The sequence below is a fragment of the Zalophus californianus genome, chromosome 12 (genome assembly GCF_009762305.2).
Source record: "Zalophus californianus isolate mZalCal1 chromosome 12, mZalCal1.pri.v2, whole genome shotgun sequence".
Taxonomy (NCBI): Eukaryota; Metazoa; Chordata; class Mammalia; order Carnivora; family Otariidae; genus Zalophus; species Zalophus californianus.
Genome location: NC_045606.1, coordinates 71,501,417 through 71,525,889, shown reverse-complemented (window position 1 = coordinate 71,525,889; position 24,473 = coordinate 71,501,417). Strand labels below are relative to the sequence as shown.

Sequence of the window (24,473 nt, the reverse complement as noted above, 5' to 3'; positions counted from 1 at the left end):
AAAAATAGTATGTACTAATTTAAAATGGTGGAACTGATTGTTCCAGGTACTTGTAAGACTTTTCTAGAACCATAATGTTTAAACAGAATTCAAACTTTATACTCATTTCTGTGAGTGCTATGAATATATTTTACAGGATCAAAGTTGTATGTTACAGACATAGCATTTTAGTCTGATGAATTCAAGCATCCATTCTGAGCTTTACCTATTTAAATGTTTGATATTTCAATATCATACTTAAAGTATTGTCTTGTCTTCTTTCATTTGTATTTTAAGATCATGATGGAATAACAGACCTACTAAACACTTTTTCTCAATTGTTAAGACATAATATTTATCTGGGAGAGAGTCAACAGACAATCTAAAAAGTTGAGGGAAATCTATTTGGTCATCTTGACGGAGCAACTGATCTTGGTTGGATGTATAGTCTAAATAAAGATAAAATGATTGTAAAGAATTAAGATTTTGTTAACCATTAAGTTTATTCCTTTAAACATTAGGAACTAACTTTGGAATGCCCTGTACACCAAGGTAAGGGTTTCATGTTTTTTTTTTCTAGTTGAAATCCTATTAAAAGATTATAAGCAAAAAATCAACAGTCTTGGATTTCATGAAATCATGTTTCTGGGGGAATCACTGAAAATCCTTGGATTGTTCTTTTTCTAAAATCTCACCCTATAAATAAAATTATCTCATAGATCTGACTGAGACCTTAAACGTGTTCTCAACAAACTGCAAATAGTCAAGTAATATGTATGGTAATTTCAAAAGTGATCATAAAATCTATCTGGTTTTTGAAATCTTTTCATAGGTAAATGCAATTAGCAACATTTGGAAAAACTGAATGATTTTCTTATATATAGAATTAAAGTTAAAATACAGAATCTGTGAAAATTAATAGATATGAACCATGGCTTAAGACTAAAGAATTACCAGGTCATCAATAAACTCCCCTTTGAATTCCATGAATAATGGAGATATATTAGGGGAGTCACTTAGATTCTTTCTCACTGTTTTCTCAACTGTAAAATAAAGTATTTGAATTAGATGAAACATAGGGCTCCTTTTAGCTATAATATTCTATCAGTCCATAGAGGATGGAAATACGTGCTGGGTACACATCTCCTTTCTCTCTATTTTGGCAATGCAGTAACAGGGCACAACCCTTCTAATACAGCAAAGTAACTATTCAGATCATATATAAAGAGACAAAGGCAGGCATGCAAAAAAGTATATTTGCCAGCCTTAAATGAGTATATGAGATACGCAACTTGATTTAGGGAGAAATAGAGATAAAACAATAGTGTACTTGTTCCTCATATCATTTTATTTCTTTATTTCAACTTTGTATTATCTATTCATCAGCAAAATATTCACTAGGTATGCATATATGATCCTGTAGGAAAATTTAAGCTTGTTTATCAAATTTTAATGACATAATTTTGTCAACACTTCCCCCTAAAATTACACAATGTGAATTTATGAATTATGCTTAATTTAATGAGAATTTATCTGATATTTACCTGATACCTTCCCTTCAGTGTGATATCTCTTAAGATACTCTTACTTAAAGAATACTTAAATGACAACTCTCATAGTCTCTTATTCCTATTCTATATTGTCTGTTTTAGCCAGACTAAATATTTTACATATAAAATTCTAAATTAAAATTAAAGTATTATATTGTTACTCTGAAAATACTAAATATACAGCCTATGTATTCCGGAGTGTGATGTTATAACTACTACTCTGGATTTGAAAGGTAGATTGCTTCTGCCAATATTACAAAATATCTCATCCTATCTCTCTTAAGAGAGAACAGGAGAAATATCTGTTGGAATGGTAAGCACAACTTCAGGAAAAAGCTTGGGAACATGGTTGCAAGAGCCTAAGCATTTCATGTTGTTTTTTAATGTTAAATATGACAGAAGTTCCATCTTGAAATCTTTAACTTGGTATAAGACTTTATTCTTTATCTTACCACTAAGGTGAATTTACTAGCACCAAAATTATCATTATGATAAAGGATATGATTAATTGGAAGTAAGCATGTGCAATTTCATCTAAGTTATATGAATCATTATATGATTATAGCATGACAGAACTCTGATAATGTAAGCTTTCTGAACTCCACTGACTCAAGATTTAAAGTACAGCATGCAGTTTTAGGTTTAAGTCTTAATGTCAACGGGAATTATATGCTGCTTAACATGACATCCTATGTATTAAAATTACATGAAAAATCCAGTTATTTGGAAATATTTTTGAAGTAAATACATTGTAGCATGAATGGTGCCAGTGATAAAAATTTGATGTCTATAATCTGTTAATCCTATGCATAACAAATGATTCATTTGACTAATGAAAATTACAAACATAAAAAATTTAACTTCAAAAGAAGAGAACAAAAATGAATAGCATATAGAATTCAATAAAAGCACATACACATTCTTTTACATAATTGGTCATTTAGATATGTATACATATATGCATGGATGTGTGTGTGTGTGTGTGTGTGTGTGTGCGCACGCACACTCATGAGTCATGAAGATTTATACACAAGGATGACTTGTTTTTTTGTGCCTTGTGATTATTATGCTAAAATAAGATGATATAGAAATATACAAGGAACAGAAATACAAATAATAAATATGGAATATACATTTTATAAGTCTTTAGAAATGTGCAAGAACTATAGAGTGAACAGTTAGAAGTTAGTGCAGATTATATTTCATATCTGTAGAGACTACACTAATAGCTCATTACAAATAACTTTAAAATGTGAAAGGAAAAATAGTCTATCTGAATGGGCACCATAAATTCACATTATTGTCACATACATATTCTAGTGTGTGTATCAATTTAGTTGATGAAAAATATATTAACAACAACAAAACCACATAACTAAATAAATAATCCTTTCATCAGCCCCTGATTTCTGCCATACTAATGCTTTGGTGAATCATCAAGGGGAGTAAATTATTCATTATAAATTTCAAAGAGGAGCCTCCATTGAAAAAGCTCTGCTACTGGTCCTTCTTGGAACCAACATCAAGAGAATTCATTGCAATCTCAAATATTGAAATAAAATAGAAGGTGAGAGGCAATCACTCAGGAGAGGTGTCTAGAATGAACTGAGTTCAGGGAGCTACATCCCAGCTGAGTGAGGTGTGTAAAGATAATTATTAATATTTTGAATTACACTTGGAAAGAAAAAGATTAATCAAGAAGTTGCATACAGATGTCAACCAAGGTTTTAAAAAACAGAAATCTTTGTTCTATTTCTGAATAGAAATAGAACAATCTGGAACAAATTTCCATTCTGGAAATTTTTTAACAGTATCCCTGAACATGGTCACTATATTATAACTCTATGGCATTAACAAAATCAGCTGTACAGTAAGGGTCTGAAATATTTGGTTATCTTAAGGCCTATTTCATACCAAAGGACTTCAAATAAAAACTACTCAAAATGAACACGATCAATTAACAAATCTAATTTGTACTGCTTCATAATAAATTCAAGTTTACACTACTACAACTTTACACTAATAGTGAAAAGTTAAATCTGGGGTTTATAGGAAGGACTCTAAAAAAGGTACTACAATAGTATCCCTGGTTAACTGTCTATAGCATGTTAGTTAAAATTGTCAATACTACCAATCAGTAGTAATTTATCTTTAACTCTTGGTTCATCTATGCTAATAAATTTATAATAGAGAAGGAAGAAAACACTGGAGGTAATCTGGCACTGCCCCATGTATCTCCTGACTTCGTATCTTGGTGTGCTCTGGCTGGATACACACAATTAGGGGTACAATCACTTTTTCTAACATTCTTTGGCAACAATTTTCCTCGGCTGCCAGAAGGACATCATTTAGATCTGGTGAGGAAGGATTCTTTCTCTTCCACTTAGCTATCTTCCACTTAACAAATCGGAAAACATTTGGATAACACTGATTTTTGTGAGTGAATAAGTCAGGGTTTAACATAAATTAATGAGTATAAAGACTTTCCTCTCATTAAGGAACATTTCCATCTGTCCTAGTCATGATTCAAGGTGTAATGCCTAATGCTTCTTTTTTTTTATAGATTTTATTTATTTATTTGAGAGAGAGAGAGTGAGAGACAGAGAGCACAAGAGGGAAGAGAGTCAGAGGGAGAAGGAGACTCCCCGCTGAGCAGGGAGCCCGATGTGGGACTCGATCCCAGGACTCCAGGATCATGACCTAAGCCGAAGGCAGTCGCTTAACCAACTGAGCCACCCAGGCATCCAATGCCTAATGCTTCTTATTTAGTGTTAATACCAAATATGTACTTAAATTTACATCAAACAGAATTGCCTCTTTAGTCCAACCAAGAGTATATTGATGGCTACTATAGCAACTGACTTGAATATCTAGTGCACATTTCCTACGTGTTAGTCATCAGGTAAGTACTTTACAGTTATAAAATTTAATCCCCATTACCACCCTATAAGGTAGATATTATCCTAATTTTATAGATTGAGAGCATGAGGCTACAAAAGGTAAGTAATTTGTCCAATATTCCGTCTAGAAAGCTGATTCCAGAGCCCATGGGATAGATGATTTGCTGCGGGGTAGAATTCATGTAAAGACTAAAAAGAGAGATGAATTTGGATAGAAAATAAGAGATTCTTAAAGACTGTCACCCTCCTCTTTCTCTTATTTCCTCCAATCCACAATTCTCCTTGAAATGAAACATTCAGGAGCCAATCACAACAGAATAAGAATCTGTGGAGGGAGAGATTCAATGTGGTCAATGCAATGTAATTTAAATGGGTTATAAATGAACTGGACCAAGGCCAGCAAGTTTCATTTTTGGTTTTATAGGTCCAACAAGTTTTATTCATCAAAATACTCATTTGACCCAATGCTAAATGTTTTGAAAATAATACCCAAAAGACAAAGACTCCAAGCATTCAACTTAATTACCTTAGCATTCGGAGCTAACAGGCAGAATCCTATGTAAAATAGTATTCACTTAGGTGTAAAAACCTGTAGGCAAAACTAACAATAAGATTATCTGCAGGTAGGTGTTAATGAGGCCATTCAGACAGATGAGGTGTCAACAAGGTCTAGTTATTGGGGAGTGAACTTGGGTTACTATTGTGTGGTAGGGAAGCAAATTCAGGCTCTCGACAGTCAGCCATTCATAAAGCTGTTTGATATATCAGGAGGGGAAAAAAGGCATCTATCTTATTACCAATGTTTGAAAGAAAAGTAAAATAAGTGAAGATTTTTCCAGATTAGAGTTAAATATATACCATTTGAAAAAAAAAACTGAGTGTGAAAAGGAAGTATTGAAGAGTAATCTCTCACAAAGAAGCTCTCTTACACTCATACTCTTTCCTTTAAAGTCAGAACTTAATGCTTTTCCCTATAAAATTCAAAGTTACAATAAGGATTTTATGTCATTATTCTTAGAATGTTAAACATACAACCTATGGAGATCAAACATTTCTTTTGAAACACAACAGGTAGATAGAACTTAAGATTATAATTTTCAGGTAAGGATGATATAAGTGAGTACAATTACTCCCCAGTATTGCAATAAATTAGTAGAGGCACAATAAATATAATCTATAAGTGGATATATAAAAGTATCACTAAGGTTCAACAATGTGCAAATAAAGAAGCACAATACTCAGATGATAGCTAACATCTGATGGCTACTTGCATACTAAAACACCAGAAAATGCTTCTCTGAAATATATTTTTATCACTTCTTTTGTTGGGAACTGGATGGAAGAAATGCCTGGGAGAGGATGGTGGGGATGGGGAGCTTCTGACATCAGTTTAGTATCAAATAGGTAATATTACTTATTTCTTTAAGGTAATTTGAGCTTTAACCTACCTTTGGTAATTGCAAGTAGTTTTCTCTGAAATTTATGGTACTTTATTTCCAGCTTTTTAATAAACTTGGAGGATTTATATTTCTGAAGTTAAGGGGGAGGAAGTAAAAAGTATTTTCATCTGCCAATTTGGAACATTTGCCTGAAAATTTTGGCTTTTTATTTGTGAAGGTGGATCAACCATGGAAGTAATATGTGTGATATTAAATTAATCCACTGACAGGGATATATGAATTTTTAGAATTATTACAGTGATTCACAATTTATTACACATTTCAGTTAAATAGATTATAAAGGAATGTGGCTGGCTTTAGAGACCTGTATGCATACTTTCTACACCCTTCTTCCTTTCAGCCTACCAGTTATCTTATGGTACTCCAGAATTTAGTTAAGTATCACCCCAGAGTATTGGTACTTATGAAATTTACTAAATACTAAAAAGAGATCTATGTCCATTGCACAGACATTGTCAACTATGAATAACAGATATCATTTGCTTTAGTTTGCAACTTGATTTTAAATCCCACTATGTAGCCATTTTAGCTTGCAGAAAGGTTATAGCTAATGTAGTCAATAAAAGAAAAACACCTACTTAATATTTAGTGTTTCCCTAGTGTCGTGAAGTCAGGAGGCATCATTTGCAGAGTCACTCAGTGACTGATTTGAAGTATTAAGTTTGGTGCACCATATGGATGGCAAATACCTGGTCTATGCACTTCCATACTCCCTCTGCCTATCAGCCACAGCAGACCTCACTAATTTATCTTGGTAGTCTTTCTGTCTTAGATACTAACCACAGTCTTGACACATAGAACAACTTTACACTCCTATTCAACAGAGCCCTCAAGGCAACCACGAACAATCTGGCATATCCTTGGAAAGACCAATACACTGATGATCACAGACTTGGGTTATAAATTCAGCCTTGCTATTGAGGAATTAAATGGCCTCTGGTAAGTCATTTAATTTCTCTGTGGTTTGTTTTCATTCTGAAAATATGTCAGTGAAAATATAAAGATCTGATGCTATAGATTTATTCTTATGTCAGTAGAATAGAAAATGTTTTTTTTTTAACTTGTAGAAGTAGTTTTAGATAAAGAACAAACATTACTAGTAGTTCAGTCAGCTCACTCTTCAATCTAATGAAAACAATTTTTCCATTGGGATTATTTTAGAAAAAGTGTTACCAATTAGAAATACTGTCTTTTCCATTTTTAATGCACTATTTTCTTAAAGTATATTTTTGGATGAATCTTTATTAATAAGTATACAGTTATTTTTGAAGTTCATCTTAAATTTATCTTCCTTCAAAACATAGAGAGAATAGTTAGAAGATTAATTTAGTCTTTCACAGAAATTTACATCATTTCAGCAAAACTTACCACTGCTTTTTAATTTTTGGCATTTTTTCCAGATATTATTATTTCCAAGAAAGTTCAGGAGGGGCAAACACTGTAGGATTAAAATGAATGAAACCCAAACTAGGTAACTTTAGATCATTGAGACACCTGTTTTAATGTACAAAATTCATTACCAATTCTCTGCATTCACTATTTCCATAAAATAGTTTATGTTATGTTGTTTCCACTGTTTTTGTTTTGCATCAAACATTTTTTAAAATGCTTTATGTTTGTATATTTTCCACAAAGAATAGCATTCCATATTAATTTCACACTATTTTTATCAAGAAAAGTCTTTTTTTTAAACTAAGGTATAAAATTAGAAATTTCTTCTTTATTCAGGAAGACACTTTATTTATAAAAGTCTTAACTGTGATGTGTTCTATCAATTATAAATCAGGAAATATTATGTATAGGATCTTAAAAGTAAATTTTGGGTGAGCCAATTTAGGAATACTCTAGTCCAGAAACTAAGTACCTCAATTCTTAAGGAAATAAGCAAAAATTCTATATATGAAAATATATGACTTACATATTTAGAGATTCCTTAAGAATACAGGTAGTATCCATGCTAAATGGAAACATGAAGTTGCTCTATTTAAAAATTCTTGAATGGCCACTTCAGGATTGTTATTCATTTCCAAGGCTAACTGGTATGTGAATTGGGTCATGAAAGCAATTTTCATTGAATATTAGAGTCTAAAGACACAAATTATACTCTAGTGACAGAATATGTTTAAAAAAAAGGCCTTGGCATATTTATATGGTAACTGGCAGACATGGAACAGCAACTTTCCCCTAAAATATGTAAATATGTATTATATCTATTCATAATCTCTATTTTTTACAAGTCAACACTATCTCATCAAATGATTCCTAAAAGTTCAAGAAAGGTGTAGTGGTGAGTCAACCATATACCTTTACATATTTCAGGTAAATTTTAATGCCATCAACTCACAGAAACAGTGAAGTATATAGATGATGAAATATAATTGAAGAGAGAATACAAGAAGTAACAGAAAACCAACTAATTACACTGGTATCTTAACATTAATCATCTCTGATTAATCATCATCAATGAAAGGGAGTGGCTAATAGAAAATCACAGATAATCTACTTTGTGGTATTGAGTCTATGGCTTTGTGCTTAGCAGCTGAATTTCTCATTGCCCAGTGTAACTTACTGCAAATGTGTTGTGAGGATGCCCATCACCAGAAGAGTGGCCACAGACACATAATTTTGTTTCTGGAAGCAATTCCTAGATTAAACAAAGAGAATCAGGAGTTGGCTCTCCCTGCCCCAATCTTAAGGCTTATGCTAATAATGTACATTAACATTTAAAAATATTTTTGGATTATTATCTTGGTAGGTGAACGTAGATGAGACTATTCCATCTTTGTGTCACAGTTAATAACAGTATAGAATTAAAAAATAAAAATAACTTGGCAAATGCAAAGTTGAGTATTTGAACATAACGAATTAACCACTAACCAAAAAATTTCATGGTCTACCATGACCTTGACTCAGGAATCTCACTTCCCATTTCCCACTGCCCCTAAAATTATGGCCAACGTTAGAGAATACTCCTAAAATTTAAATGGGACTGTGATTTTAGAGTATGGGATGGTATTTGCCCTTAAAACTTTAATTACCTCTTTTTGAAAAAGCTAACTATTGACTTGTACTCAACTATAACCAATACAAATGGAACATAAATCCTGGCTTGTCATGAAATGTGAGAATAATCACAAGAATCTCTTTAAACTGCCTTAGCCATGCATTACTATAACACAAATATTGCCATTAAATATATATTTGAGACTATGGAGCCAAACTCTACAGTCTGTTAAAACCTGTTGATTTGTGCCACTTGTATTGAGAACTACTTTATATACTCAAATGTATAGTTTGCATTTTTATCTGTAAAAGTAAAGTGATTATTTATTGATAAATGACATGGAATGTCATTTTTTACCTAAGTAGCATCAGACATTTCAAAGATTTTGTCTGAAGGGCAAAAGGATTACACTGCATTTGAATAGACCATGTGACAACACATCCTCAGACTTCATGTAGGATATGAAAGGATGATCCCCATTCATAAGATACACCAGGGAAATTATATCAGAAAAGAAGAAAAGCAAGGAGGGATGTGGTAGGGGTGTCAGGGAGTATTTGTAGTGGTTTGATGCATGTAAATATTACATCTTATAAATAATTCTTTTCAAATACATATCTGAAGTTCAGGGTCTCTGTTTAAGAAACGACTGTATATGCTTTACATGACTATATGCCATTTTCTGGAAGATAAGAGCAACATTAATTCAAACAGGAAAAATGCCTTCCAAAATAGTCCTTTCCTTTCATTTCCTATGAAGAAGTACGTTACCTGATGCTGGCAGATGAAGACTATGGGGTGTGTGTGTGGGGGGGAAATGTTCAAGTTATATTTTACTGTCAGAATCCAACAAACACGTTTTCATATAAATTATTTTGTCAACAGCCTTGTAGTACCCTTGCTAACCTTATTTGGCACCAGTGCATAATTAGATACACAGGGGTGTGACTCCAATTGAAGGTGTTGGCATTGTAGCACTCTGTGAAAATATTAACTATGAGGTTAACTCCAATTTTCTCTTCTTTAATTAAATGCACATGGTACTAATGAGGTAACCTACTGTTCCTTGATAGCACTAATTAGCTAAGAGGAGAGTACACTCTCACACTGCAATTTAAACCTAAAAATAAGGTTGAAATATGCTAATTGCAGGCAATTTAAAACAGTACAAGTTGAAGAACTAGTCATAATAAGAGAAACTGACTGCTTTACAGCTAGGCAGCTGTAACTTTGGTTAAAATCAAAACAAGCCACATGATTTTTGGACTGCTATTTAACAAGGTCATAAGCATCCTAAAAAAATGAAGTGCTACTCTAAACCATAGCAATGAACCAGACTCACAAAAAATCCTCAGATCAACATCTGCATAAGACCAAAAATAAGTGAGCAGCACCAGAACTCCAAAGGTGCTATGACACTATTTACATTTAATACTAAAAACTAAACTTCATAAATAAGCAACATCACCTTAAACTCTTTCAAGAGCACCCAAATTAAATAAAATACTGTACTTCGTGTCTCCAATATACTACCAAACATACTGGAGTGATGAAGATTTGCCATCTCAATCACAGGGTCAGAAGGGAGGATCCAGAGGGGAGTAAGTCTCAGCACTTGAGGAATATACAAACAGGAAATTGCCAGATAATGTACAAGTACAGTGATAAAAATACAAAAGAGATGCTATGGAATAAAATGGTGTAGGGACTATTTAAGGATATCAGAAGCATTTCATTATAAGAAGGAGATTTTGACTACATTTCTCTATAGATTAGAGCTCTGCGATGAAAGCAGCCTGGAGCTTCATGTTGAGAGAGAATGTTCTCCATTCTCAGCTCAAATGACTTAGAACTATGATTTCAATGAATTTAAGTATAATCCAACTGTATTTTCTTTAATTGCTTTTCAAACATTTTCCAAATATGATTTTAATTGATAAATAATGAGATAAACTTTAACATGAAGCAAGATTCTGAAAGACCCTCAGAATCACTAAAATATAAGTTCTCATTGTGCAAAGTATATTTTCATTATTTTGTATTTTTTTAAGATTTATTTATTTATTTTAGAGAGAGAGAGAGAGAGAGAGGGGGTAGAGGGACAGAAGAAGAGGGAGGAGAGAATCTTAAGCAGACTCTCTGTTGAGTGCAGAGCCTGATGCAGGGCTTGATCTCAGGACCCTGAGATCATGACCTGAGCCAAAATCAAGAGTCTGATGCTCAACCGAATGAGCCACCCAGGTGCCCCAATTTTCATTATTTTTTTGATTCCATAGGATCATAATGTCATATTTTTATTAACCAGAAACTGACTAATCAAAACACTCGCTGACTGACAATGCCAAATCATTCTTATTAACACAGACAGAAATAAAGCACATTAAATTAGTTTATCCTTAGGGACAAGAGAGATATGGACTGCCCCACACTGAGGACTCACAGTGACATTTTTTTGCCCCTGTCACTTTGCATGCAAAATCATAGAATATATATAGTTTAAAGAATCAAAAGAAAGCAATTGAGTAAGCAATAAAAATAGAGTTAAAAAGTAAAATTTGTGAAAATGGAAAGCTAACTTAATTTTAAAGTTTACTGGGTGCCTGGATGGCTCAGTCGGTTAAGGGACCAACTCTTGATTTTCGCCCAGGTCATGATCTTGGGGTCATGGGATAGAGCCCTGAGTTGGGCTCCGTGCTGAGCATGGAGTCTGCTTAGGATTCTCTCCCTCTCCTTCTGCCACCTCCACCCCCTGCACTATATGTCTCTCTCTCTCTAAAAAAAACCCAAAAAACAAAACCCTTAAAGTTTACTGAAGAACAATAACAGAAGAAAGCGAATCATTTGAAAAACAAAAGCTTTTAACTACCAACTTATTAATAAATCCTGGACCTAAAAGTATGTGAGAATAAATTTTGCACTACCCTTAGCCCATCACCATGTCTTGCCAAAAGACTTGGTTGAAGAAACCCACCTTTGAAAAACCCACCCAGCTTCTTCTCCTGGCTGTCCTAGAGCTTTCTACAACAGAAAGTGATAGAATATTGGCAAGAAAGCCTAAAAAACCTCTGATCAACCATGCTTCAATAGATTCATGAAGTTGCAAGTCTGTAAAGAAATAGCAAGGCGAATGAAATCATACAATCATTTAGAAATGGGTCTCCTAGAGGCAACCTGACATATTCTAGCAAATCGCAGGGAAATACAATGTGAATGGATGTTTTAAGTGTTTGCATCTGTTTCAGATAAGCACCAAAGAACCTTTTAACAGTGAAAAGGCCAGGACAGTGTACAGGAATGAGCTTTTAATATTAACTTCAGAAGGAATCCATTCTTTAGTTAAATATGGATCACTGTAATTTCTGTTAAAACAATAAAAAGTAAGTCATTTAGTGTTGAAAATAAAAATACTAGCTCTGAGACAGTCTGATGGGGTTCAGATCCTGACTCAACACTTATTAGTGGTGTGACTTTGAACAACTTATTTAGCCCCTCTTGGCCCTTCTCTCTAGACAGGGGATGATAAGTAACACCATCATAAGATTAAATACATTAATGTGTATCTAGAACAGCACTGGTACTCATATACTTTGTTTATTAACTGTGTACTTAATATTTATTAACTCTCATTACTGCTTCAAAACAATATTCAATTTTTTTCAAATAAAAATATTATGAAAGTCCTACTATGTATGCATTATTACACACTGTAAAGTATGCACAAATTCTTAAGGCATTATGTCTGCATACAAATAGCTTTCAGTCTCTCATTAGACTTCATGATACAAATCAAAGCCTCTTTCACATGAACAAAAAATATTTTAACTACAGACGTAAAATATCTGCACTCTGAAACCTACATAACAGTGATAAAAGAAATTGAGCATGACACAAATAAATGGAAAGATATACCATGCTCATGGATTGGAAGAACTGTTAAAATGATATTACCCAAAGTAATCTACAGATTCAATGCAATCCCTATCAAAATACCAAGAGCAGTTTTTACAGAAAACAAATCATCCTCAAATGTATAGGGTACCACAAAAGATCTTGAATAGCCAAAGCAAACTTGAAAAGGAAGGACAAGATGGAGGTATCACAATCCCAGATTTCAAGCCATTCTACAAAGCTACAGTAATCAAAACAGGATGGTATTGGCACAAAAATAGACACAGATCAATAGAATGGAACAGAGAGGCGAGAAACAAACCCACACTTATATGGTCAATTAAACTGTGACAAAAGAGGCAAGAATAAAAAATGGGAAAAAGAGAGTCTCTTCAACAAATGGTACTGGGAAAACTAGAAAGCTATATACAAAAAAAAAGAAGAATAAAAGAAAAGAAACTGGACTTTCTTACACCTATAAAAAATATAAACTCAAAGTGGATTAAAGACCTAAACAGAATACCTGAAACCATATAACTCCTAAAAGAAAACACAGGCAGTTAACAGTTGGACATCAGTCTTAGCAATACTTTTTTTTGGATCTGTCTCCTCCAGCAAGGGCAACAGCAAAAATAAACTATTGGGACTACATTAAGCTAAAAGCTTTTGTACAGTCAAGAAAACAATGAGCCAAAAAGGCAACCTACTGAATGACAGAGGATATTTGCAAACGATATATTCAATAGGGTTTAATATCCAAAATATATAAAGCACACATACAACCAACACCAAACAAACAATCCAATTCAGAGCACCTAAACAGATAATTTTCCCAAAGAAGACATACGGGTGGCAAACAGACACATGAAAAGATGTTCAACATCACTCATCATCAGGGAAATGCAAATCAAAACCACAATGAGATGTCACTTCATACTTGTCAGATTGGTGAGTATCAATAAGACAAGAAATAACAAGTGTCGATGAGGATGTGGAGAAAAGGAACGCTTCAGGCACAATTGGTAAGAATGTAATCTGGTGCAGTCACTGTGGAAAACAGTGTGGAGGTTCCTCAAAAAGTTAAAAATAGAATTACCATACAATCCCGCAATTCCACTTCTGGATCTGAAGAAAATGAAAACACTAATTTGGAAAAGATAGGTACCCCTACCTTATTGTTTACAATAGCCAAGACATGGAAGCATCCCTGAGTCCACTGATAGATGAGTGGATAATGAATATGTGGTATATTGCATACAATGCAATATTACTCCACCATAAAAAAGAAATCTTGCCATTTGCAACAACATTTATGGACCTGCAGGGTATTTTTTTTTTTTAAAGATTTGATTTATTTATTTGACAGAAGGAGACACAGCGAGAGAGGGAACACATGCGGGAAAAGCAGGCTTCCCGCTGAGCAGGGAGCCTGATGCAGGGCTCCATCCCAGGATCCTGGGATCAGGACCTGAGCCGAAGGCAGACGCTTAACGACTGAGCCACCCAGGTGCCCCACCTGCAGGGTGTTCTGCTAAGAGAAATAAATCAGACAAATACCATATAAGTTCACTTATATGTGAATCTAAAAAAAAACCAAAACAAACAAAAAGGGAACACAAAACAGAAAGAGATTAATAAATACAGAGGACAAACTGTTGGTTGCCAGAGGGGTGGGAGGAGGAGTGAAAGAGGCGAAAGAGATTAAGAGGTACAAACTTCCAGTTGTAAAATAAAGAAGTCACAGGGATGTAAACTACAGCCTAGGAAATAGAGCCAGTAATATCGCAATGACTTGGTATGGTGACAGATGTTAACTAGACTTACCGTGGTGATCATTTCATAATGTATAAAAATGTTTAATTACTATGTTGTACATCTGCAATTAATATATTATTGTATGTCAATTATACTTGAGTAAAAATAAAATGAAATATGTTTTTCTTTTTAGAAACCTGACGCAGCAAAGCAAAAAATTAATGAGTGTGTTTGCATTCACTGACACAATAAAGTGACTTTTAAGGAAGAATGTAATTTTTGCAAAGTTGACGGTATATGTTTCATAGAAAAGTAGGCAAGAATCATGTATTGATCTTTCATGATAAATGAAAATGTTTTAAATTATAGTTTGTTTCTTGAGGTTGGCTAAAGCTGTGCTCAAATTTTTAAGTTTTTTCCTAAGATTTTATTTTTTAAGTTATCTCTACACTCAATTTGGGGCTCAAATCCACTACCCTGATCAAGAGTTGCATGCTCCACTAACTGAGCCAGCCAGATGCCCCCTTCTTTAATATGTTGAAAACTGAAGCATCTGGGGCTCTTGGGTGGCTCAGTTGGTTAAGTGTCTGCCTTCATGAAGCTCAGGTCATGATCCCAAGGTCCTTAAGATTTCATTCTTCATCCTGAGTAAGTAGTTAGCCCCGCCTTCCTTTTTTTCCTATTGCACAGACTGCAAAACCCACATGGTATTGAGGAGAACATGATGCGGCCATTAAGGAATCACTTTGCAGAGAAGCGAAATGGAAGTCCAGGGAGCTGAAATTATTTACAAAAGGCCATGCATTTACTTATTTTTAAGGCTTCTGTGCATTATAGATCCTGTATACATACTGCACAGGCTCTCAAACTTTAGTGTGTAAAAGAATCTTGGGACCAGCTGTTATAATCAAAGATTCAAGGCTACCTTCCTAGAGATTCAGATTCAAAAGATCTGGGATTGGGTGCAGGAATATGCATTTTAACAAGCATCTTGGTGGTTGTGATTTAGAGCTTCTATGATCATATGTGGAGAAACACTGTCTTTCGTGTTCAGGATAGTTGTGTGACAGGTAATTTTTCATTCTTTCATTCTACTATTTAGTCAGTCAACACTTTTTTCAATAGATGGCCATTGTCTCCCTCTAGATACCACAGATATTTGGAGGATTTGAAATTTTAAAGTACTTAATATTAATCAGTTATGTCCACTGAAATTCCTAAAATAAGATTTGATCCCCATTTCATGGTGAAAAAGTACCGAAGAATTAAGAAAAATTACAGACTATAACAATGCTGAAGTCAGATTTTTCGCCCTGTTTTTGTCAATCCTGTCTTATTCACCTCAGAAACCTGCCATCATAACTGGCACTAATTGGCACCCTTGTTAGAAATCTCAGCAGAGGAGCCAAGAATAGAACAGATACGGACACCTCTCACCCACAGAGCCCGGCTGTCTGCACAGGTGTGGCTGAGATCAAGGATGGGGTAGATGACCTGGTTACTGCTTGTGAGAAGGATAAGACCTACACCTGTTCACTGACGACGTAGACAACCCGAATCCCCAGGGATGTTAATCGAGTAGCTTTCATGTGCCTAAAGTCACTGAAAAACAAAAGATGCCCATAGTGCTCCTACAAGTGATGCAGTTATTATGTTTTAAGAGGGAATGAAGGCAGCAGTCAACAGACACTTCTGCCATGAGATACTCCTGCAGAATACTGGTAGACTATTGTATTTTTTGCTTACTTGTGGTAGGCTTATTCGCTTCATTCAAGAAATTATTTTTAACTCTTCTGGGAAAAAATAGGGGGCTGAATTTCTCATAAACATCTGGAGGGCAAAAGACAACATTTTAAATATACAATAATTATTTAACAGATAAAACGGACAGATTCTACATATAGGATTTTTTTTTCCTCCTGGGTATATTGAGGCTATGCAGAAATCACTTATGCAAACATAAGAACAATAGTCCTTTGTTTTCTGCTCTTCTTTTTTACTTTGTAGTTAAAAGAAAATGCAGACGTCTCTTGTTACCTTGAGTTAGGGGAGGTAACGTAAGGTCAGATTTTGCCACAGCAAACAACTTTCTCTGTGAAATGAGAATGTACAGAACCGTGGTCCTGTATACCTGTACAGGACATGTAGGGGCTTAAAATGTATCTGTTGATGACATGGAGACTAATGCCTGACTCTGTAGTTTGTTCACATTTTATTCACAAAAGATTTAATGATCACATATTATAAGTCACTTACAATAAAGAGTTCGACTCCATTTTTTATTTTGACTGCTGACTTCTTTTTAAGTCTCAACCTCCCTTTCCCCGCTGGCCGCACATCTGGGCAGAAAGTTGGTCCACGCTCCTCCTCCTTGGCCCTTCTAGGGAAATTTAAATCCCTCCTCAAGGGATCTTTTCCCCAGCCCACCCCACAGGCCCTATAAAGATCCAACCCATTCCCTCTACTTTCCCAAGCCAGCTGGGACCTGCCTGTGTCCAATCAGCTCTCCCTAGGAGTCTCTTTCTTGTGTGAAGAATAAAATTTCTCTCAAGTTCTCTTGGTGTTTGGGGTGTCCTGACCTTTGACATCTGAATCAAATTTTGAGTGGGGATTCCTCTCACTTCTGTGGAGTACTACAGAACACCACTTACTAAGTTAAGAATTAGGATACAAAGTCAAGTGGGAGTACCTAACCCAAAGAACTTACAAGCAAATTGGGAAAACAAATTACTAGTGATGAGTAACATAATAAATGGTATATCAGCTGTTTGCACCGGATGTTATGGGAGCATAAAGGAGGGACAGAAAAGGATTTTAGATGAGGTGATAATGAGTAGATATTAGTATACAAAATGGGTATGTGGTGGGTGGAGGTAGGGAGAGCAAAGGAACAGCCTAAATGAAGGCTGGAAGGTAAACGACCCCCTGCTGTATTCAGAGAAACACAGATGGTCCAGCAAGGCCAGAGAAAAGAGAGGATGGCAGGGGTGAGCACAAAAAGAGAAGCAGAGGCTGGCTCTTCAAGAGCATCCTGTAAAGCCAAGTGGTCTTTATGCGCACCAAATCTCTCATCACTAAATGCGGACACACTCTGCTTTTTCTCTTGGAGGATTTGATGAAGGGTCAAATACATAAAAACACTTCTGAGGTATTTAGAGTACTCTAACTATCATCCTGAAGAAGTAACTGTGACCCAAGCAGAATGCCACAAGAGATTCTCTGAAAATCTTTACGATGGCAAGAAATCACTTTTCAAGTCTCTAGGAACTCCCCTTCCCCTTCCTTCCAGTCAGTTGCTTTCCTAGAACCCTGCATATGTCTTATTCCTTATTATTTTTCCCTAGTTCCCTAAATATACTAATAAATTATAGCATATTTAAAGTCAGTTCAGTCTCAAAACTGCACTTGGAAAACTCTGCTTGAAAGAATGGAAGTGTACTAAAATGTAGTATGTCTGAGTTGTATCACCATAAAGGTACAAAAAAATTAAATTTTGTATTACCAAGCAAAAGGTAAGAAAATAATTTGATAGACCAGGGCATTTTTATCTTCGAGAAAGTTTTGTGGTAAACTACACTGAAAACTTTGGAGAAAACTTAAGATCTCAGTTCAATTTTATAATGTAGTGCTAAAGAAATGAAATGAACTTTCTAAAATTTGGGGTTCAGGAAAAGAAAGGAATGCTTCATATGAGATTTAACTGGATACTGCCCCTTTCTTTCTATTTGGGGCGTTCAGAATATAATTTCACAGATGATATATTTTTCTTAATGTGATTTTCAGACTACGTCTAATGGAAAATGCCTGGTTAGGATTAAGAGACATAGTACAGATGTTAAACTACATTTGCATGCAATTATTTCTAAAACAAATGCCAGGGTACAGAGTCTATTGAAATGGCTTTCAGGATGGCTGGCACAATGTATTAAACCAGCTTCCAATTTCTGAGTAAGTCTGCTTTCTGAATATTTCAAATCAAGACACTGAGCACAGAATAGCCTTAGATTTTTCACCTTGACACACTGTCCAAGAATGGATGGACATAGGGTTAGAGCCCAAGGATTCAGGGTAGGGATTTGACCATTTGTAATGCAAACACCTTTCTAGCTTCATGCAAAAAAACCTGCGTTTTGTGTATTAATTTCCATATCTGAAAAAAATAAAATTACTCTAAAATAAATTAAACTACTAATTTAGTGGAATAAAATAGATAGTAATAAATTAGATGCGCTCTGTAGCCTTCAATTTGTTTCAGGGCTTTTCCTTCAAAAACAATAAAAAGTATCCATAAAATTACCAACTTTTTGTGAGTAGAAATCTCACTTTAGCTGATGATCTTGCAGGGGTGTACTTTGAACATCAAACTAGAAGTAAGACACCCTTATTTAAAGTACTTCTGGGGGCGCCTGGGTGGCTCAGTCAGTTAAGCGTCTGCCTTCGGCTCAGGTCATGATCCCAGGGTCCTGGGATCGAGCCCCGCATCGGGCTCCCTGCTCAGCGGGAAGCCTGCTTCTCCCTCTCCCACTCCCCCTGCTTGTGTTTCCTCTCTTGCTGTGTCTCTCTCTGTCAAATAAATAAATAAAATATTAAAAAAATTTAAAAAAAAGTATTTCTGAAGTGCATCTGTCACCAACTTTATCAGGTACATCAAAGGTAGTGAGTGGCAGGACCCAAGGGAAGCATTCATCGCTGTGCTTACGTAGGGCATCATGCCTTCACAGAGGTGCTGAGCCTAGCTCTCCTTGGGGTTTGTGGCCTGGGCTAGACCTTTAATTACCTCTCAGTGATCTTTTCCATGAGAATATATTTTCAGGAATGCCTGGGTGGCTCAGTAGTTAAGCCTCTGCCTTTGGCTCAGGTCATGATCCCAGGGTCCTGGGATTGAGCCCCACATCGGGCTCCCTGCTCTGCGGGAAGCTTGCTTCTCCCTCTCCCACTCCCCCTGCTTGTGTTCTCTCTCTCACTGTGTCTCTCTCTGTCAAATAAATAAATAAAATATTAAAAAAAGAATATATTTTTGGATTTGGACTCGATTCAACGCATGAAGTATGCAGGGCAACTGCTATATCTATTATGTATTAAAACAAAACACCGAATCATATGTTCATTTGTCCAAATTCAGAAAGTACCAGCACCTCCTTTAGTGTGTGCTTTACTCCTTAGTGGGGAGCAATTCAAATCAGGTCACCCTAGGAATTTACGAGGGGACTGAAGTTGTGGCAGTTCCTTTTCTGATCCCTGCGGGGGAAGCAGCAGCAGCTGTGGGATCAGCTACTTTTTATCTGCTGTTGGTCTCAGTGGCAGTTCCTTTTCTTGCCAATAATGATAAATGATAGACTCTTTAAAGAGGAATACAGATTGCAAGCTGCACACACAGAAGCTTATCTCGTTGGCATCTCTGATTATGATTTGCTCCCTAACAACTTCTTCCCCCTCCTGACAGTGATGTGAGGTAGAGAGCAAACCTGAAGGAAGGGGATCGAGTATTTAAAAATTGTACTCTTTCCAACAGAAATTCTCTTACCATTAGACAGAGAAAGCTCTCATCATGCCAAGAAAAACGCCAGTGAGGTCCAGCCCTGCCCCTTACTTTTTTTTTTCTTCATATCAAAAGACTTTTCTACACATTGTTGGGTAAACACCTAACTTCAACCCCAAGTCCCATTGCCTTCTCAATAGTGCATCCCAACAGGTGGAGATGATGAAGTATAGGAGAGAAAGGAATATCAGAAGTCAGAACCACTCCAGTAGAATCTTCTAAGGGTAGTGCTGATGGAGACTCCTCCTTGGAGGGGGGTCCCTGCATTCCCCCATTCCCTCCCTTGTGAACCACAGCTTTATCTCAATCACAAATCGACCTAGATTCTATACAACGAAGACAACCAAGAGAAAGCAGTATTCCCATTTAGTACCTTGTCATCCCTGTTATTTTTACCTTGTTCCCCAGAAATGAAAAATTTGAGAGATATTTTGGACAGTAATTAAGAGGGGTATGCTATCAGTGATAAATACCAGGGTAAAAAGCACAGGAATTGGAATCAGACTGACTTGAATTCATATGGCAGCTCAAATGACCAGCTATGTGACCTTAGATAATGTAATTTAACCTTTCCACGCCTGTTTCCTGTTCTGAAATAAGACAGGATAAATAAACATTACCAGGTACATCAATGAGCAATGAATATATTCTAGCCAAGTGAAATAAAATCCTTAATGCTTTAGGATCTCTCTCTTGTTAGAGAAAAAGAGACATTAAAAAAGTACAGGAACGTGAGAAATGTGACTTCTCTAACACCTCTGGTTGATGCCTCAGCTTTCCTTTTCATTGGCCTGGTCACCCATTTTGGTATGATCACCCATGACACCTGTCACTAAAGGGCTGAGAAGGCCAGCTGGGGACCAAGATAAAGTCCTTGATTGGGCAGAGGAGTCTGCATCATGACGTTGAGCAAGTACAAAATCCTCCCACAAATATATGAGGGCACTAGTAGTAAAAGGCTGTGCTGTAGTCACAAAACATGGTTTAAGATATCAAAATCAGTGTTTGACACGTAAAAAATTAAAATACAATTGAAGGTAACTAGATTCCATGAGGTAAGATTATTTTTTTTATTTTATTATGTTATGTTAATCACCATACATCATTAGTTTTTGATGTAGTGTTCCATGATTCATTGTTTGCGTATAACACCCAGTGCTCCATGCAGAACGTGCCCTCTTTAATACCCATCACCAGGCTAACCCATCCCCCCACCCCTCTCCCCTCTAGAACCCTCAGTTTGTTTCTCAGAGTCCATAGTCTCTCATGGTTCGTCTCCCCCTCCGATTTCCCCCTCTTCATGTCCATGAAGTAAGATTATTAAAATAAACACAATGTAATTTCTCCAAAGTCTCTATTTTTGAGAGTTTAGACCCCCCAAGATGGACAGCTGAGATGAGTTCTGCATTAGAAAAGATGGAAGGAGAGCAGAAGCTATCACAGTAATCACTTACGCATCACAATAAGAAAAAGAAAATAGTAGCCCAGTGCCAGGATCAACTCAAACCTTCACAAAACCACCATGACTACATATATACTAAAAATAATATAGAATTGCCATTTTTAAATGTATGAAATAGTTAGCCACCAAGAGAGAAAATGTCAAATTTTAGAATTGTGTTACTGTCTATTAGAAATTATTCATTTCTAAGCCAGGATCAAGTTTCATTATCCAATAGCTGCTCTCAAGAATGAAGCTAATTTACATTTAAAATAGGAGTACAGTCTACTCTTTAAAAGCACAATGGTAAACACACCAATTTGACAATTACATTAATATGAGTATTTGCATAATCTGTCTTCCACACCTGTTCTTAATTTGAAGCAGCTGCAGGACAAATCACATCACACTAATCTCAACGGGTACGTGCGTGTTCCAAACAGTAATGCGCGCATCTTATTTTTCGAAGATCTTTTATTTTTTAAATGTTTCCTGACTTTTAAAAAAAATTGGCAAAAGTTTTGTAGAAGCCATAGTATTTACTTGGTTAATATTAATTAGTGGAAAGAGCATAAAGCCAAATAATACTATCCCTTACATTTTGGCCTCCTCTGTGTTGACATGTGATAGTAACGATTTTTTTCGGAGGTTTTTTTCTTTTTAAATAACATGTAACATGTATTTTACTTACACCAAAAAGGATTAAAAGGAACAATAAAAATATATCTAGAAAACTTCAGTAAGAAATATAACCAGAGGATCAATAACAAATGCATTAATGGAGAATCAAGCAATACCTACAAATCACCTGGAAATGTGTTTGCAACATGGATAATTGTGGCATCTTTGGAACATCTTTTCTAAACTGGGTTCCATTTATGTTTTAACAAACCTGTATCAGAATTTAACAAGCAGAGCCTGACTTTCACCTTTTAAAGGATCCACTCTGTTTATGTGTATTCAAATACATACTCAGTGCCATCAAAAAGAAAGTCAGTTTATTATTGTTACATATTCTTGTACTTCAAGTATTTAAATCATTCAGTTAGATTCTTGCTGGTGGAACATAAGATACCATGTAATCTGTCAACAAAACTGTCTCTCTTTAATCTTTTATGAATGGGAAATGAAATTAGAGCTTTCTAAAGATGTTATTTATTTCCTGAAAATTGAATGAGAGCCTGCACAGTAATGAACTAGAGCAACAAAGATGATCTGTTTGTTTGCATGCTGTTGACTTCCATAGAGGTAAACACTGAATGGCTGAATTCTTAGTTCAGTATTTCATTCAGAATCCTATTTTTACAAGTGCTCTCATTATATTAGAAGACAAAAATACTTAAAACATTCACTGTAGCTTGAATTTCTATGACATGTTTTATGTTCATTAGTTAGCAGTTCTTACCATAAGAGAAACGGAGATTCGGAAGAGTTAAGTGATTCACCCAAGTTCTCACAACCTGTACCAGTGTATGGTCTGGGTATTCTGACCCCAGAATATTCTTTCCTATAACAGCTGTTATCCAAATAAATAATAGCCATTAGGATAAATAAACAGGAGAAAGCATTTTTACTAACGGAATATTTGCAAGTTTCTTTTGTCTTTCATGTCACAGTATCTGAACAATTTCAACTCACGGCTTCAAATCTTCTAGAGACCACTGTTTCAAAAGTGACTATAATAAAAGAAAAGAACTATTTTCTATTTGGATAAACATAGTGCAAATTCTTACCGAGAACTAAGACTGGTTACTCCAGGAGTAGAAAAATAATTTTTATTACTATATAATTTAGGCAATAAAACCAAGTTATAGTGATTGTGAGAAAAGCAATTTTCACAGTTGTGACCTCTATATATTTCTAAATATTCCGTATTTTATTTTTCTTCATTAAAAACCTTACATATATAATTGAGCACACAGAAAACTACTCTAAACAGATAAGCTGGCATGTCATGGGGCCTGTGGAACATAATGGAATGAAAACTATATTTGTATGTAATGAATATGCACATTGTATAATATTCTAACACAAATTTCACTTTTTCTCTGAGTATCAGAATATTTTAACCTCAATAAATGAATTACAAATTTTAAAATTTTAAAATAATCTTGTTTCTTTTTGTTTTTGCTAGCAAGACAAAAACTAGCTCATTATCAAAGTTAAAAGTGTTTGACATGTAACACATAAAGAAGGTTAATTTTTTATAAATATAAGCTGCTGAAAAGATATATTCTTTTGCTAAAAATAAAGCATTAGGATAATAAACTTCAGAGCTAAAGACCGAATCAAATCTTCTCAGTTGACAGAAAAAGAAAATGAGGTCACACAACTAAATTGCCTTCTCCAAGGTCACATAGTGAGTGGTGGAGTTGATCCTTAAATCCAAAGTCTCTCTAAGACACCACAGAATCTGGCCTCTTATCCTTATTAGAAAGTCTAAACTGAACACTGATGGGTCAAGTCCAACATCTTCATGCTTTTCTAGATCCTAAACTAAGCTATACTCCAATGAATGAATATACAAATAAATCTTACATTGAAAAAGATCTACAAAATATAAAACTGCATTCATTTCTCGACTGGCATAATGATGCCACATGGATGCACACAAAAATGCAGGTAAATACATATGTCCATGTGTTACCAGGATCCCTGGGAGGTTGGAGTTCAGGTGGAGTTCAATTCTTCATACTTTTCTGAACTGTCTGAATTATTTTTGCAAGCACACATTGCTTTAATAACCACTTACAATTAGGCTACCTTGTTGCAAATTGAAAATAGAACCTAGAACAGTAGTTATATTTTTCATACATGTTAACTCTTAAAAACCTTTACTGTCAGCATATGAGTACTCTGATTTTTTGTATTGAAACAGAATTTATACTCTTGCCTTAGTCTAAGCAATGCAGAAAAATAAATGCCTACTACCCGTGGCATGATGGTTTCTTTTTAAT

The 24,473-nt window shown here is 35.2% G+C and overlaps 1 protein-coding gene across 1 annotated transcript in view; it reads right to left on the bottom strand.

Moving 5' to 3' along the window:
• The window catches only part of FOXP2 (forkhead box P2), a 553,196-nt gene that overhangs the window by 114,401 nt on the left and 414,322 nt on the right, over nucleotides 1-24,473 (bottom strand). The window contains exon 7 of the mRNA XM_027574472.2: nucleotides 8,459-8,533. Coding sequence (XP_027430273.1) covers nucleotides 8,459-8,533 — 75 coding nt within the window. The remainder of the gene's footprint in view (nucleotides 1-8,458; nucleotides 8,534-24,473) is intronic.